Source organism: Lonchura striata, chromosome 1 (genome assembly GCF_046129695.1).
Source record: "Lonchura striata isolate bLonStr1 chromosome 1, bLonStr1.mat, whole genome shotgun sequence".
Taxonomy (NCBI): Eukaryota; Metazoa; Chordata; class Aves; order Passeriformes; family Estrildidae; genus Lonchura; species Lonchura striata.
In genome coordinates this window covers 20,206,840-20,223,307 of record NC_134603.1, presented here as the reverse complement: position 1 = coordinate 20,223,307, position 16,468 = coordinate 20,206,840, and the positions used below count along the sequence as shown (strand labels likewise).

General features: G+C 39.3%; 1 protein-coding gene across 48 annotated transcripts in view; it reads left to right on the top strand.

Moving 5' to 3' along the window:
* RIMS2 (regulating synaptic membrane exocytosis 2) overlaps positions 1–16,468 on the top strand; it is a 447,453-nt gene that overhangs the window by 417,442 nt on the left and 13,543 nt on the right. The window contains exon 1 of one of the 48 annotated variants that reach the window (XM_021546548.2): positions 9,652–9,796. The exons of the other annotated variants lie outside the window; for them this stretch is intronic. Within the exon in view, the coding sequence (XP_021402223.1) occupies positions 9,667–9,796 (130 nt within the window). The 5' untranslated portion in view covers positions 9,652–9,666. Of the gene's footprint in view, positions 1–9,651; positions 9,797–16,468 lie in introns of those variants that run through there. 48 annotated transcript variants of the gene reach the window in all.

The window sequence follows — 16,468 nt, the reverse complement described above, 5'->3', positions numbered from 1 at the left end:
ATATTTAGATCCTCTTGGTGGAACACCTTATTAGCTGGAGAAGTAAAATTTATTTCTTAAATGTCAGCATAAGTAAAGAAGCTTGAGTTATTCAGTATGTTGTAGGATACACCAAATGCATTGCCAAATTTGTATCAGCACTTCTGGTCTGTAATCAATATTAGCTAGTGCATTAGTAACAATAGTAACAGTAGTAGTAGAATCTTAGTCAATGAAATTTTACTGCTTTCTATCTGTTACTCTCAGTCCTGAAATTCTAGATTGTGAAATGTTGTCCAGCCTGGCTTTACATGTATGAAATGTGTATGAAAGGTTTCTAAGTTCCAGGTTATGCACACACATTAAGCCTCCATATATGGCATCACAAATCCCATTTGAACTCATTAATATGGTGATAGTATGGCTAACTGTAACTGTAATACGGTGTACGTATGGCTAACTGGCTTTCAATCAGCTGAGGAAATGATATTTCCAGCACAGTGACTCTGAGGTCAAATAAGTTGTTGTAAATCTTCATATTTTACATCTGCAATTCAAATCCTACCTGGCAGTTTTAAATCTGTAGCAGTGTCATACCTGAGAGAAGGTTCTACTGTATTACAGTGTTAAATCACATGAGGTGGTCCCCTGGCACTGAATCCAGTTGGCACAGTTACACAAATCCATATTGTGATACACCAAAACAGACTTTGGATGTGATTCCTGGACCATTTGAACTCCTGAATCAGAACATCTTTGGAGGTGCTCCACAGCTTTAAGCTGATACTGTGCTAGAGACTCTTGAAAATGTAGAAGGAAAGTTATCCAGTTCCTAACAGAAGCCTTCCAGTACCCAAAAGGGAGCCTACAAAAAAGCTGAACAATGACTTTTCACAAGAGTATGTAGTGATAGCACAAGAGGTAATGAGTTTAAACTGAATGAGGGAAGGTTTAGATTAGATATTAGGAAGAAATTCTTTACTCAGAGTGTGGTGAGGCACTGGAACAGGCTACCCAGAGAAGCTGAGAGTATGCCCCACCTCTGGAAGTGTTTAAGGCCAGGCTGGATGGAGCTTGGAGCAATGAGGTCTAGTGGAAGGTGTCCTTGCCCACAACAGGTGGGCTGGAACTAGAAAATTTTTAAGGTCCCTTCCAACTCAACACATTCTCTGCATCAGAATGTGTCTTGATATTGTATTTGCTCATCTAGACATAGTTGTGGATTAACAGATATAAACAAATGAAAGAGAAAAATAAAATTGTTTTTCATTAGTGGCATTTTAGGATTCATAGATTGTGTGAGCATGTCTGAAGAGACACTGCTATGACTAAAACACCATGAAAATGAGAGACATTTAATGACAACAGCACACATTCCTCTGCCAGAATTACAAACATGAAAACTTACAAAATAAAACTGAAATCTGTGATTTTGGTAGATAAACATGACATCAGCAGATAAAAATAAACTTTGCTTGGAAAATATTTTTATTATTATTTCTATATAGATTCTGGTGCCCACCAAATGACTCAGATTCTAGTCAGTGAGTTTAATGCTGACCATTAAAATTGAAGTGTTTCCTCAGTGAACATGGTCCCTTTGTAAAATCCTAGTTAAGATTTAAAGTATTTGCACCTTATACATTTGCACCCATAAGAAGGGAAATTTATGGCATCACTAAAATGGTATGGCTTCCACTGACATTCTGGAACTCTGAGGCATTCAGAGATTCTACTCTACCAGCTAGCATTAACCATAAGGATGGTAACCATAAGGTTATAGATGTAACCATATGATGGTTACAGCCAGCCTGATGGATGGAGCTGGTTACCTGTGGACTACACAGTGCAGGCAGTCTGAAAGAGCATGATCTACCAAATAGATGTGGCAAGTCTCTGCAGTACTTTGCAGAGCATAAGAAGCCTCAGAAGACCCCGTTTGGTTGTTCTGCACTGAAATAATGCACTGGACTCTGGCACACAGTGTTTTCAATGAATGTAATCTGTGGTCTCAAGAAAACAGATAATCTAATAGGCACAGAACTTTGCAAAATCACACCACCTTAATATATATTAACCTTCTGCAGGGTAATTTGAAATTACCTGACTGACTTGCAAGACAAATGTCTCTTCAAGGCTGACATTTGGACTCAGCAAGGCTTTTGACACTTGATGATATTACTTTTAAAAGGCAAACATATTAAACCAGACCTGCACTGTCCTTGGCAAACTATGTTCTCTCTAGTCACTGCAGTTCTTGAGTGCAGAGAACAATGTGTGACAGGTACACACCTTGCTTTTCACCCGGTTGTTTACATGTTCATCATTTTACATGTTCTTTGCAAAACAGGTTTCATCTCAGCAGGATGCTCTTTGTATTTTTTTTTCTCACAGAATACAAGCATAAAGATCATAGAGTGCTTTTCTGCAGTACATCCTCTTCAGTAACATCAGCAGATTGCAGCACCAACAGAGGTTCAGGATACTGTACTCCACAGGCCACTCAAGTGCCAATAGTTCTGTAATGGTTTTGTTCCATCTCTACTGAAGATGGAATTATAAAGGAAACAAATCATGTTTCATGAAATTAGAGTGTATGAAACTAATTACACTGTCCTCCTCTAAGACATTCTGAAAACGGTCAGTGGAGTACACAGGCAGCTGCAATAATATAATGGTAATGGTAATATAATTTGAGCATATAAATGAATAACTACAGCTTGTTTCTAAGCTGATGGGTCTGATGAATTATAAAGGTCACTCTCAGAGATAAAAAGGTAAAATGTGATCAAAACAGAGGAAGCAGATATAATGTATGTTTTTATAACCAAAAAAAAAAATCCCAAACCAAATCAAACAAAACCCACCACTTACCTTTAGTTTTTCAATCTGCTTGATATTTTTTCCTATGGGTTTCTTTCTCAACAGTTCTTTCCTCAAAAAATCATGTAGCTTTTTTATTTCTGTGCTCTTGGTTTCTTTCCCTGATGAACCATTATGAAGTAATACTTTTTGCCAGTAATTTGCAGATTTGCAGATCACCTTGTGATCATAAAGATGTGAAATTATTTTAATCAAAACAGAAATAGTCAGCAGTGTAGAGGTTCCCTCTCTAACCTCTTAGCTATTTGTGAGCTATCTTCATGCTAGCCCATTAAAAACTCCTTTTGTTGTTCAGAAAAAATATTACTTTATTTTGGTTTTGTGGTTTTCTCATAAACATTGGAGGGGAAAGTAAATATAGTTTGTTTAAATAAGAACAGACAGCTTTCACATGTGATTAATATTAGCATTAAAGCATAAGAGTTACTTCTATAGATCTCCTTTATGTTCATTAAAGAAAACTTAATGCAGAAGAGAATGCCAACTGCAGAACAATAAATTTTTTTGTTGTTTAAGAACCTAAAATTGGTATCTTTTGGCATATGAAAGCAGCCTATGTTTCAAAAAAAAAAAAAACCAAAAACCAAAAACTCACACAAAAAAAACCCCACGAAACAAACAAAGGACTTTTCCATTTCTACCTTTTAAAACAATTTTTATGTTACAATTTCTAATTTTATTTTTGGAAACTGAAATTTGTTGGGTTTGTAAAAAAGATGTAGTGAAAGTAATTTCTTTCAGCTCTTCAAACCTGTATCCTTTGAAAATGTGCAAGACTTTGAAATTATCTCCAGAAGGGCTGAATTACGTGAAGGTAGAGTCCCATTGGCAGATACTGTTAAGGTGATGGGAACAGTGGAACCACTATTCCCATGTAGGAATGCTGGAATTGTGTACCAGTAATTGAGTCCTAAGGTGGGCATGCCAAACAAGCAGTTCTAGGAGAATCCTGTTTTGCTGATATAACTGCACTTGCACTAACAACTAGGGAATTCTCTCAGAACAGCTGTGTCAGTCAGCAAAGCTATTTTGGTATAAATCTGTACTGTGTACCTAGCTTGATGTTTGGGGTGGAGTTGACCTTACAGTAGAAAATGCCAAAAGAAGTGGAAGAATGGAAAAATTAACTGTTACCATGTAAGCAAACAGAAAAGTGTGCCTGCATTTGCTTAGCAGAGGATTCCCAGAAAACCCAAAATGTATGATTTAAATAAAGTAGAATTTAGGAAACTTATATCTAACTGCTAGACGTAGAAATAACGTAGGAATTATTGTTTTATCATGAAAATTTAAGGAGACCACTGAAGGTCAATGCTGTATGGGAGCTATTGCCCTGAGATGGAGTTCATGACAAAGGTCATGACGAGTCAGGGACCAACTACTTAGCACAGTCTGTTGTGACAGGACAAGGGGCAATGACCAAAAGAGGGTAAGTTTAGGTAAGATATAAGGAAAAGTTTTTTATAACAAGTGTGGTAAAACTCTGGAACAGATAGATGTCTCAACCCTGGAAACATTCAAGGTCAGGTTGGATGGGGCTCTGAGCAACCTGGTGTAGTGGAAGGTGTCCCTGCTCATCACAAGAGCATTGGACTAGATGACTTCTAACTGGCCCTTTCAACCTAAACCATTCTGTGATTCTTTGATCATGGCCAAAAAAATACTAAGTCAAGAGCAGTGAATATTTATAAGATGGGATTCAGTAAAACAGCCATTACTTTGTGAAGGACCTTGTACATTTTTGGAATCTGCCCTTTAAAAGTGCTGGGCTGGAGTTGGCACATGGCCATCTCTGTAGGGAACGAGGTCCACCAGTACAGTCCTAACATTTAGCAAATTATAGGAAATAGCAGCTTGTTACTACATGTTACAAGTTTTTATACATAAACCCTGTTTTACACTAACTGGGCCGTGTTTTTAATGATCTTTTCGGGGTATTGTTTTAGCTTTACACAAAGGCAAAAAAATGTTTAATTCAGTAACAATAGCAGTTGTATATTCAGTGATACTTAATCTGGACAAATTACTAGTAATTGCTTGAATAATAATTGGAGAATAACATTTCCTCCAACCAATACTGGTATTTATATTTCCTTTTGTGTCTTCCTAGAATTAGACATATACTGGACTTTCAAACTGGGTTATTTTTTGGAGTGGGAGACAATTCATTTAACTCTTTTTGAGGCCCTTGTCAAGTATTCCTTCTCTGTTGACATGTTGGCTGTCTCTGATTAGTGAAGACAGAGGGTATGAAAGGAGACAAAAACTCAGTAAAATAAAAGTGTGGGAGGTGTGTGGGACTCTCCCTCCTGTTTCAAGAGGAAGCAGTTTGCCTTCGTTGTAGTGACATGCTGCACAAAGATTTCTTAAAAGTGCGAATTAATTAAGAGTCTGAATTACAATTTTAATATGTTATGCCTAATTGTTGATAGGTGTGGTGCAAGTTAAAGATAATTAACCAGCATATATAGCTCAGCAGCTGAATTGTTTTGGTTTTTTTTAAGACAATCACAAACAAAATAAATCCCTTTTGCAGCCAACAAAGGAAGTCTCTGGGAAATGCTTGGCAGAAGAGGTGACAAAGAAAAGTCAATAACTCCTTTCCAGTCCCATTCCCAGGATATCTTCTTAAATTGTGTATTAAAGGAGAAATTTTAGATTACCCTTCCATAGTGACTGCCCTGGAGAATCCTCTCAAAAATAGGCACAAAGGCTTAAGAACTCTTTTATAGCAATGTGTGCTTTTATCTTGTGTTCAGAAGCTGAAGCAAGCTTTAGGAATTAATCCATAATATAGGCAATAATTTAAAAACAATTGCCATAAAAATTATTGTGTTCACTCCAGGGTATTATGGCCTCTGGGTTCAGAACATAGAAGTAGAAATGGGAAGTGAAGAAATTTCATTTTCCTTTTGTTTTTTTCTTTCCTTGATAAAAGATATGGTTTCATGAAGGAATTATCAAATCATTATTTTTCTGAAGCATCCTTATTTTAAGTCTAATAATTAGTGTTTACTTGAAGCAAGCTTGCTGAAATACACCCAGTTACAGCTGAAACATAGAAAAACATGGGGAATACATTAATTTCCATGTTACTTGTTAAATTACCTCACATGGCATATCTACATAGAAAGAGAAAGCTACATTTATTAAATTCAGAATTCTATTATTGGCTGGCCGTATTTAGAGTAGGTTGACACCAAATATCCAGTGCCACAAATTCATCTTTTAGTAATTTTTAGGGAACACAACTAGTAAACAATTGTTTCCACAGTTCTTTAGATGAGCCACCAAAATATTTTATAATAAATCCAACCCTACAAATGGCATTTCTTTAGGACAGTACATACATTTATAGAAGGTGTTTGACCTTGTTCTGTTTGACCTGGATTCCTACAACACAGTTTTCTTTCAGCAAACTATGAAAATGTTAAAAAAAATAGCATACCTGGGAGTCTCTTGCTTTCTCTTAATATTTAGCATTGAAAGGGGAATTCGGGTGCTGTTCCTTTAACTGGAATTTTATTCACTTCTACCTGGTGATGCAAATCAATGAGTGTCAGTTAAAATTTAAACAATCAGCAAAACAACCGGGGGATGTTGTCAATGTCAATGTCAATGTCAGGGTAGTAAACTTGTTTTCTGCAGTTCAGGATGTGTCTAGATTGCCATCAATTAGATTATTTGTATAATGCAATCATTAGAAACTGAGGACAGCCTCCCCAAATACCATGAGAATTTATGGATTTCTCACCTCAGTTCTTTGTGTCTGCTTCCATCTCCCATTTAAACATTTATCTTGAAGAAATAAAATTAGGACAGAAGCATATTGAGGAAGTTTGGATGTGATAATGATCCAATGTTTTGTCACAGATTTTTTTGCATAGGTGCCTAATATCCCAATGTCTATTAGGGGTAATTTGTAATTGACTACAGATGTTGAGGTTTTAAAGTGATTTTCTTGGTATAGACTGATTTTATCAATGACTTTAATGGTATTTTTATATACTATGCAATATTAGCAAAAATGTTAATTTGTTGTTAAACTAAGCAGGTATTATTTCTTCTACAAGAGATACTTCTAAGGGGAATACTTACACAAGAATATTTATAAATGTGAGTAAAAGTAGATGAAACAGATGTTCCAAATCAGTTGCTCTTTTTTCAATATGTATTTTAGAGTTTATTTATATTTTTGTAAATATCTCCAAGTCACCCAACTGTTGTTTTGCTTTTCTCTGCATTCTCAATGTCTTTTCAGTTTTATTCAACTGTTGTGAAAGTAAGCTGTAGCTCATCTGAAATGTAATGAACACTAACTCATTTTTATTATCCAACTTCTCAAAAGCAGTCATGAATTATTTAATGGGCACTCACTTTTCAGTAAATGTTGAAGGAAGTTACTTACATTCATAAAAATGTTACTTTGTCTGCTTTAGTGCCTATAGATAGAAAATTCTATAGTCACCAAGTATTTTCAAAATATCGTTAGCAATTATTTCAACACATTTTATTGGGTTTTGCCAATTACATGATTTTGTATATTAGACATTATTATTACCACCATTACACTTTCTTTTAGAGTTGTTTGCTTTATAGTATTTCAGTAATATCTTTTTAGAGGAAAGTGTAAACATGAAAAGCTTATTCTACCACTTAAATATACTTTAAAGAGGTATAATGCAAAGGGTGATTTTAGGGGAAGAGGTGCTGCAGGCTGACCGGGTGTCCCCCACAGACCTTGGCAGGTCTCTGCCATCATGGAGTGCCCATGGGCCTGCCTGTGGTATACAGGAGTTGTCTGTCTTGGCAACTCACCTTCTTGTTAATCTGTAAAACATCACAGATATGTTGGGAGGGGACAAACTCGGGCATGTGGCCAGAGAAACATGATGAGCAACTAAATTTTGGAACATGACCTGAATGAGACACATAAAAGATGTCTGAGCCTAGAGAAGCTGCCCTGGGCATCTTTTATAGCCAGTAAAGAGGAAAAAACGGATTTGTGTTCTTCTAAAATAAGTTTGTTCCTATGATGTTTCATGAAACGTGCTTTATTATCTTATAGTTATCTAGAAATCAAGTTATTGGGCAAATTGTAAAAAAATAGCTGTAAAAGCTCACTGTTTTGCTGTAGATTGAGTGATGATGGTTCCATCCCTGAATGCTAAAGGTCCAACTAGCTTTCATTCCTCAGTAAAGTATGTCAGTGATAGTGTTGGCTGGTTTTAATATCTTATTATTATCCTTTCCAATCATCAGCTCAAGGAAATACATGGAGGGTGTGAAGTGTATTTCACTCTACACACCTTCTTCATGAAGAGTTTCAGTTCACTTCAAACTATCATTCTGTCTGCAAAGGATTTTAGATCAAACCCTAAACATTATTTAACCATTATTTTGAGAGAATTCTTTTTTTATTTGAAAGAAATATGAATGCACCCCTTGCTCTGCATTTACTATCAATGCTGTTCAAGTGGCCAGTAAGGAAACAACTATGTGCAAGGTTTGATAGCACTTTTGCACTGTCATGAACTATAGGGAAGTAAGTTATTGATGCTTCAAAACACTGGTACAGTAGCTAGTACCTCTTTTCAATCATGCCCAGTGTTTTAATTTCTTAGTATTTTAGGGAAAAGGTTGCCAACTGCTATATACTCAATTAATGTACATACTAGACAAAAGAAAAAAAGGTAATATTAAATAAGTGTTGAGGAAGATACGGAAGTAAGACTGGATAAAACCCCCAAAATAATATGATGTAGCTATAAGCAAATCCTCTAAGGACTGAATTCAGAAAAGGTACAGTCATGTTTGCTAAGGAGGCAGATGTGCTTTAGAGAAATACAGCTTGGCTTAAAGCGGAGGAGATTAGGGATTTCCCTGTGGCTTGTAGGGCCAGCTCCTCAAGAGAAGCAATGGGCACAAGCTCACATACAGAAGGCCCATGCTGAACGTTTTTTCACTGTGAGGGTGAGTGAGCATTGAAGAGTGAGGTTTCCCGAGGAGGCTGTGAGTCTCCACCCTTAGAGACACTCAAAGCCGTCTGGCCCCCAGCCGGGGCAGTTGGCTCTGTGACCCTGTGACCCAGGGACGCCTTCCCACCTGAGCCTTTCGCTGCTCCAGTGGTTCGTTCCCTCTCTTACAGAGCCCACCCGAGAGCGGACTCGGGCCCGCTGGCTGCGGGTGCGCGCTGCCGGCCAGGAGTGGGGGCAGCGCTGCCCAGCCCCGCTCGCCGCCGGGGCCGCGCTGCCTCCTGCGGTCCGTGCCGAGCCACGGGGCCGCCCCTCCTGGAGCCTTCCGCCTCCAGCACCCCTGCGAGCCCCGGCCAGCCCCGGCGCGCCCCTCCCGCCTGCTGCCGCGCAGGGGCCGCTCGCCAGCCCGGCGGGAGCCGGGCGGAGAACAAAGTCTGCGGGCGGTGCCTGCGGGACGTCCCGCCGCTCCCGGCCGGCGCCGTGCCCCGGTCCTGCCTCCGGCGCGGTCGGTATTTACAGCGCCGCGGCCGGGCCGTCCCGCCCGCGAGTCTCGCACGACGGCGCCGTCCCGCTCCGCCCGCCCGGAGCCCCGCGCCGCCGGCTGACTGCTCGCCCCGCTGGTAGGCGGCTCCGTGCTGGCTGCGGCGGCCCGCCCCGCCGAGAGCAGCGGCGGGGCAGAGCCGGGCACGGCGGGGCAGAGCCGGGCACGGCGGGGCAGAGCCGAGCTCCGCGGCGCGCAGCCCGCCCAGCGCTCCCCGCCGCCCTCAGCCCCGCCGCCAAGACGCCGCGCTTCTTGTACCGCGCCAAAGGCGGGTGCCGCTCGGCCAAGATGGGCCGGCAGACGGCGGCCGGCGGGCGCGCCATGCAGCGGTCGCAGAGCCGGAGCAGCCTCTCCGCCTCCTTCGAGGCGCTGGCGGTGTACTTTCCCTGCATGAACTCCCTGGAGGAGGAGGACGGAGGTGAGGGGCCGGGCGCGGTGGCCGCAGGTGTGCGCGGGGGCCGGGGGCCGCCGGGCGCCGGCTCTGGGCGAGGAGCTGGATGGGGGATGCGAGTATGGAGAGTGGCTTGGGCCGAAAGAGACATTGGTAGCACCGTGCTTGTAGCCGGAGAATGAGGTGGGATTTAACAGACGATCTTTATCTTCACTTTGGGAATGAAGTTGCTTACTGAACTTCAGTTATGTTGGGTGGAGAAATAAAAGAGATCGTCTTTCCACTCTGTCCATTTTCTGCTCATTCATATGAAAAACAAACCACACTTCTTCACAGGTGCTTTTGTGACAGTCTGCGGGCTTGTTCAGGTAACCCTTGTCTGTCATTACAACATAATTTGTATGGACCACCAGAGTTGAGCAATTAAATACTGGTCCCAAGTACACTTTCCTTAGAGGCAGCAGTGTAGGTGGAATGCTAACAAGAGAAATGCAGTGAATTTTCTGAGTAGCCATGCCCCCCCAAAAGATTTGCTATTTGGAATGTGCAAATGTACACACATAGTTATACATGGCACCAAATTGTGTTACGAGGATGGAACTTGGACTTCATGAGTTTGCTTTGAGTATACTGGTTTCATAAAGAAAGTAATCTATATGTTTATGTATAGAATGAAGTGTTGTGCTTTCCCTTGTTTTATCAGAACTAATTGAAGATTTTTAATTTCTTTAAAATTAATGGAGCAAATTGCACCTTAAATATATAAAACACACTATAAAACAGAGAAACCAATGTCCAGTGCTGCTACACAAACATGTATCAGCTGTGTGTGTACACCATTCATGATCTATTTAAAATATCTGCATGTTCATTTATCACCTTTCACATTTCAGGCTGCGAGTTCAGTGGGTAATGTGTGTCTCTAGTGTTTGTGTTTTGATTTATCTTTTGATGTGCAACAGTGTCTGATTTTTTTCTCCAAAGCATCTCTGATTTCTGATTGTATCCCAAGGCATGGTCCCTCAGTTTTTCCCTGCTCTTACTCTGGAGCTGGCCAGCTTGCCCCTTTCAGTGGAAAAGAAGTGGCTGCCCCCTGGGGCAAACTCTGCTGTCCTTCAGTACTCTCATCTGCTCCCTGCCTTGAACAATGAAGTGAACTGCAAAATATTGCCAGTAGACTGCAGGGTAGGCTTCAGATGGCATTTTTAATACTATTGATGTGCTAATAAACACTATGGCTGAAAGCACACACTGAAAAGATCATAAATTATCCCAAACATGTTTAGATATTCTTTAAAGATTATTTTTTTTATCATTTCTGAAGCTTTTTCTTTTCAGTCCTGATTTTTAGCTACAATAATTGCATTAATCCTGTGTGAAATTGGAGTATTGATTTGTTTTGTTCTACTTTGTTCTCTTTACTTCTCTAGGAAGCATTTAATTTATTCCTTAGTGGAATCTGTGTTTGCTTAAAACTGTTCACTGGTTCAAAGAAATACAAAGTACATGGAACTCAGTAGAGAAATATCTGTAAATTTAGGGATAATTGTAATGATTTATTTATTTTTTGCTGGCAAATTATTCAAAGAGAAGTGTTAAAAGATTGTGTAATGGTGAACATGTCACATATTGTGTTGATGTATGTTATCTGATCCTATTTAGATGCAGACTACACTTAAAATGCATTTCATTAATTCCTATGAAAAAAATAGAAATGGAACTGCTATGCAGTTTTATGGATTTGAGTTTGTGTTACCTCAATTTAGACATACCAGATTACAGAGGGAAGGGCAGGCATGACAGCGAAGATCATTTCCCAAGTGTTCTCAGTGGGATTAGAAAGAAAAAATCACAATGTGTTTTCTGGATTGCAAGTCACCTGTGCACTCAAATTGGAATTTGTTGTCTTATGAGTTTTTATGCAATTAGATTAATGTAATGTAATTAAAGTAGCTGTGGTACATGCACTTGCGTGTTCACATACAAATATTCTTTTACAGTTTAACCTGAAAAAGGTGTCAGACCCATTTCATAAGTAACTGTCCTCACGATGTAGTTATTTCTGCACATAGTGGATAGCTTAAAAAAGATAACCTGCTACAAGGGTGCATTTCTTTTTCTTTAGTTTTTTTTTTTGTTGGTTTTTTTTTTTTTTTTTTTTTACATTTCACACTCAGTCATATTTTTAATACAAATAGATAATCTAGAAAATATGACCTGTTGACACATTATTATCTTCAAGAGATACTCTCTTGAACACTTTTTTTATTAACTGCTGAAGTGGATATATTCGTCCAGATGTGTATCTTTTGGTATGAAAGAATATGAGTACTGTCAAGTTCAGAAATAATTTAGTAGCAATCAACTCAATACAACAAATTAATAATTTTTGAAGCTATTTAGCTATTTTTGAACATGATTATTATTAAGAAGATCCCTTTACATGTTGGCTGATTAAAGAAGGAGACCCCTTAAGCCCTGGCATCCAAGCTGTGATGTACTGAAGAAGTAGGCTGCGGGAAGGCTGCTGTTTGCTGGTTTTGGTAGCCCTGAGTTTGAATCATGAAGGTTGGAAGGGACCTTCAAGAACATCCAGTCCAACTACCCAGCACTGTCACTGTAACCCCTAAACCCCATCACCCAGAGCCAGACCCAGACACTTCTTGAACACCTCCAGGGGTGGTGACTCCACCATCTCCCTGGGCAACCTATTCCAATGCCTGACCCTAACAGTGAATTTTTGTTTCTAGTATCTAATCTGAATTTCCCCTGTCTCAGTTTAAGGCCATTTTCTGTCATCCTCTCACTGCAGGCATGGCAGAAAAGACTGAACCCCACCTCACTACAGCCTCCTGTCAGGGAGTTGTAGAGAGTGATGAGGTCCCCCCTGAGTCTTCTCCAGGCTAAACAAGCCCAGCTCCCTCAGCTATTTTTCATAAGCCGTGTTTTCTAGAGCATTGTTGACTTTCTCTGGACACCTTCTAGCACCTTAGTGTCCTTGGAGGACCCAAGACTGAACACAGTACTCAGAGTGTGGCCTCACCAATGCAGAGTACAGGGGAATTTGTCATGGCTAGGCCTCAACTTGCCATGGTTGGCCAGGTTTGCTGTACAGGGAGCTGCTATTTAAAATAGCATTTCTTACTTGCTGATCAGTTGAGATTAATCCTTCAAGTTTATGCACATTCATTATTTAGGAGTCTATTATTCTTAGTCACATCTAGTAAAAGGTGTTAGAACATAGTTCTTTACATCATCTTTTTCCTTGTGGCATGTCTGCATGTATACACACAGGGCTAACATGGTGCCAGAGAAAATTATTTATGCTGTCAAAGTATCGAGGATTTTAGAGATGTCTTTTGCATTTTACTTTGTTAGATTCATTGATGATAAAATGTATGACCTGCATATTGAAGTGAGAATTGGTGTCAAATACCACTTAGAACAGACTTAATTTATATGGAAATTGTTGAAGAGGTATAGGGACAGAGTACAAATCAGTATCTGAATGCTCTTGAAGCATTCCAAGCCTCATATTTTTTTCTGAAATCTTGGCTTTGTTAAAGAAATTTTGTGATTGTCAAAAGATAAGAGAATTTCCAATGTAAATGCCTGTGATACTCTTTTAGATGTCTGTGTAGTCCTAGTGCAAAGACTCATGCACATGATATGCTTACAGGTAGTGCATGAGTGTACTAAACTTTCCCGTGAATAACTGAGTGAATTAATTCTTATGTACAAGAAGCTTACTGGAGAAGAAGTAGATTTATCCAACATGCAGAGAAAAGAAAGAGGCTCAGGTCACATGATGTGATCACTAGAAAGCCTATGTCTGTTTTTATGAGTGGGACTGGTAACTTGGTGCTTTCTCAAATTACACTGTGTATTGTTTACTGTCATAAATTTTCACTATGACTTCCTTTTTATACTCTCTTTATGTTCACTTCTAATTTGCATTTACACTGAAGTGTTGTTATAAACAGTTAAATAGCACGTTGCCAGGAGTGCAGCTGTGGAGCTGCTGGTCATGGCAAGGTCTGTATGCAGAACTATGCCCACCAAAAGGGAGTATACTTCAATTTAATATCTTCCTTTGCCGAAGTTTTTGGGTGGTAGCGAAGCTATGAGATTGAAGGGGAAAGCCAAATGCTTTGCAGGTGCTGAAGACAATTCAAGAGATAATTTATGATAATTTAAGACATAAATTAATTCAGGAAGAACTGGAAAGCATGTTGGTCTCCCAGTATGTTAGAAAAACAAAAGACAATTTAAAAAAAGCCACAGAATGTTCTCCAGTCCAAGACAATCATGCCAAAAATAGCAAAAATTAGTTGCGTTAGCTGAGAAGAAGTTACATTACAGTTTTGCATATTGATATCTACTGAAATAAGTATCTGAGTGTTGCTGCAGGAGTTCAGCAGGAATAGAAGCACATTGTACTCTCCTGTCACCTGGCTGACAATTAGCTGGGAAACTTGCTGGAGGGGTTGTTTGATCCCACATAGGTGTCAGAGGGAGTGCTGCCCCTGAGTGAAGACTCAGGACTTACTTAAGGGTATGCTGAGATGCTCAGTTGACAACTGGTAATGGCTTCAGTAGCATTTCTCACTGCTTAATCACTGCACATTGGTACAGCTGGAATAAAACACAGCAGTTCCTGGATTCTGTTCCTGTGGTTAGACTGCCAGATCACAGTGTCCCTCTGGAGGTCCCAGTAGACAATAACAAGCAGACAATAATTTGACCAGAAATAGAAAATGGGGGAAGTAGTAACAATAAATTCATTAGCGCAGTAATTACTGAAGTGAAGAGAATTCTGCACATGAAGTAGTTATCCTTTAAAATTGCCATCTTAAAAAGAGTAAAGTAATATAGGAGTATCAGGCTATGAAGAAAACGAAAATAACTACATCATCTTGGGGGAATTGGCCTACATTTTGGCCTTGGTGGTAAAGATGACCTTGTTTATGTGGAATGTTCATTGGCAGAGCCGAGGAAGGATATGAAAGAAGGGTATAATGCCCTGTGACAGGTTATCCTGTAAGAGATGAAGATTTAAAGATCTTGCATCAATTGATGCTAACACACCAGAGATCATCTGCTGCACATTGCATGCAGTGGTGGGGTCAGTCATCTTGGAGGATAAAAAGCACTCTGAATATGCAATAATAATTGTTCTGTAAGAATCTGCATGGCATTTAAGTTTATAGTTGATAATTTTTTCTGTTTGCCGTTAGGGCACAGTTCAGGGGCTGACTTGGGTCAGTCTTTCCATCATGGTGGTGAGTCTGTCCCATTTCTGCAGCTCCATGGGCTGAGTTTGAGGGTGGAGGCAGTATAGCAGGCATTTCGAGCAAGTCACAAGTGTTTTTACAAGTTATACTCAGGTACTATACTAATGAAGTGGCTGTAGATGCCAAAATTGATAAGACCTTTAAAAAAGTAAGCATAATTAAAAAAAAAAAAAAGTATGCTGTTGCTGGCAAAGTAAAGAGTGTGACAAAAAAAATCACGTGTTCTGGAAAACTAAGGGAAAAGTGGAAGAAAGTGCAGAAAGATTGGCATTCAAAGCACAACATACTTCAACCTGAGTTAGAAATGCCCAGTAGATTTTTAAAGATGTATTTCTCTTATAGTTGTCTTTCACTTCTGAGAGGCTGGTTACACTGCAGCATGTACCTGAATAGTTCACAGATAATTTGGATATGGCTGTAGCAGCAGCAGTGAAGCTACGGTGTATGATAGGTTGCATCTCTGGAGGTACCTACATAAGCATGTAAAAACCTGTCTAATATCTATGTGCTGTAATTGTCATTTTTCAATGTCAACGTCAAGAATGTAGTCAGAACAGCAACGCACTGTGTTGCCATTGTTTCAGTTTGGGGAGGTAAATGTTGAATAGCAGTAGTTTGAAAATAGTTCATTACAGTGTGAAATTTGCTCTGTTGTTTGTGAACTGTGATTATTTAAATAATGGTATTTGCATAGGATCATTATTCATTTTAGACAAAGCAATGGAGGAAGAGCTGTTTCTAATTTGAGTAATCTCAGTAGCCATCCAAGTTCTTGGCACCATCTACCTAATTAAGCCTTAATAGAAGTTGTTGAATTGTTTCAACACATTTGCTGCATCATTCAAAAACGTTACCCAGATCTGTCTGATAGTGCATGTGATGACCCTTGCTACAATAAAAATAATCGAGGTTGGGATAAAGAAAAGAGTTACTGCCATTATTCCATATTTAGAAAGTATCTTTCACTTCATATAATGAAAAAGAAAAAAAAAGCAATTCTAAGCTCCTCAATATAGGTACTCTTTGCTGCTTAAACATTCTTATTCTGCTCTTGACACTGCAGGAAGTAATGGTTATTAATAAATACATAAGAATGGTATACATCCAGAAAATTGAATGTCCATGTAAACATAAAAAAAAATTACCTCTTAAAACTGCAGAAATAGTTTCTGTTTACTTTGGATGATCATCCTTTGTTATTGGCAAAATCAGAGACTGGATGTGAAGAGTTCCTGTGATGAAAATGTATACCTATATAGTTGTACATCTATATTCTTTATATAAATGGTATACAAAATTAGAATGTAATTCCACGTAATTATTTTCTCTGATTTTCAGGGTTTTAATTGGTTGGGGCTGAAACTGATTTCCCACTGCTTTGCACTTTTTGTAGTTATATAGATTG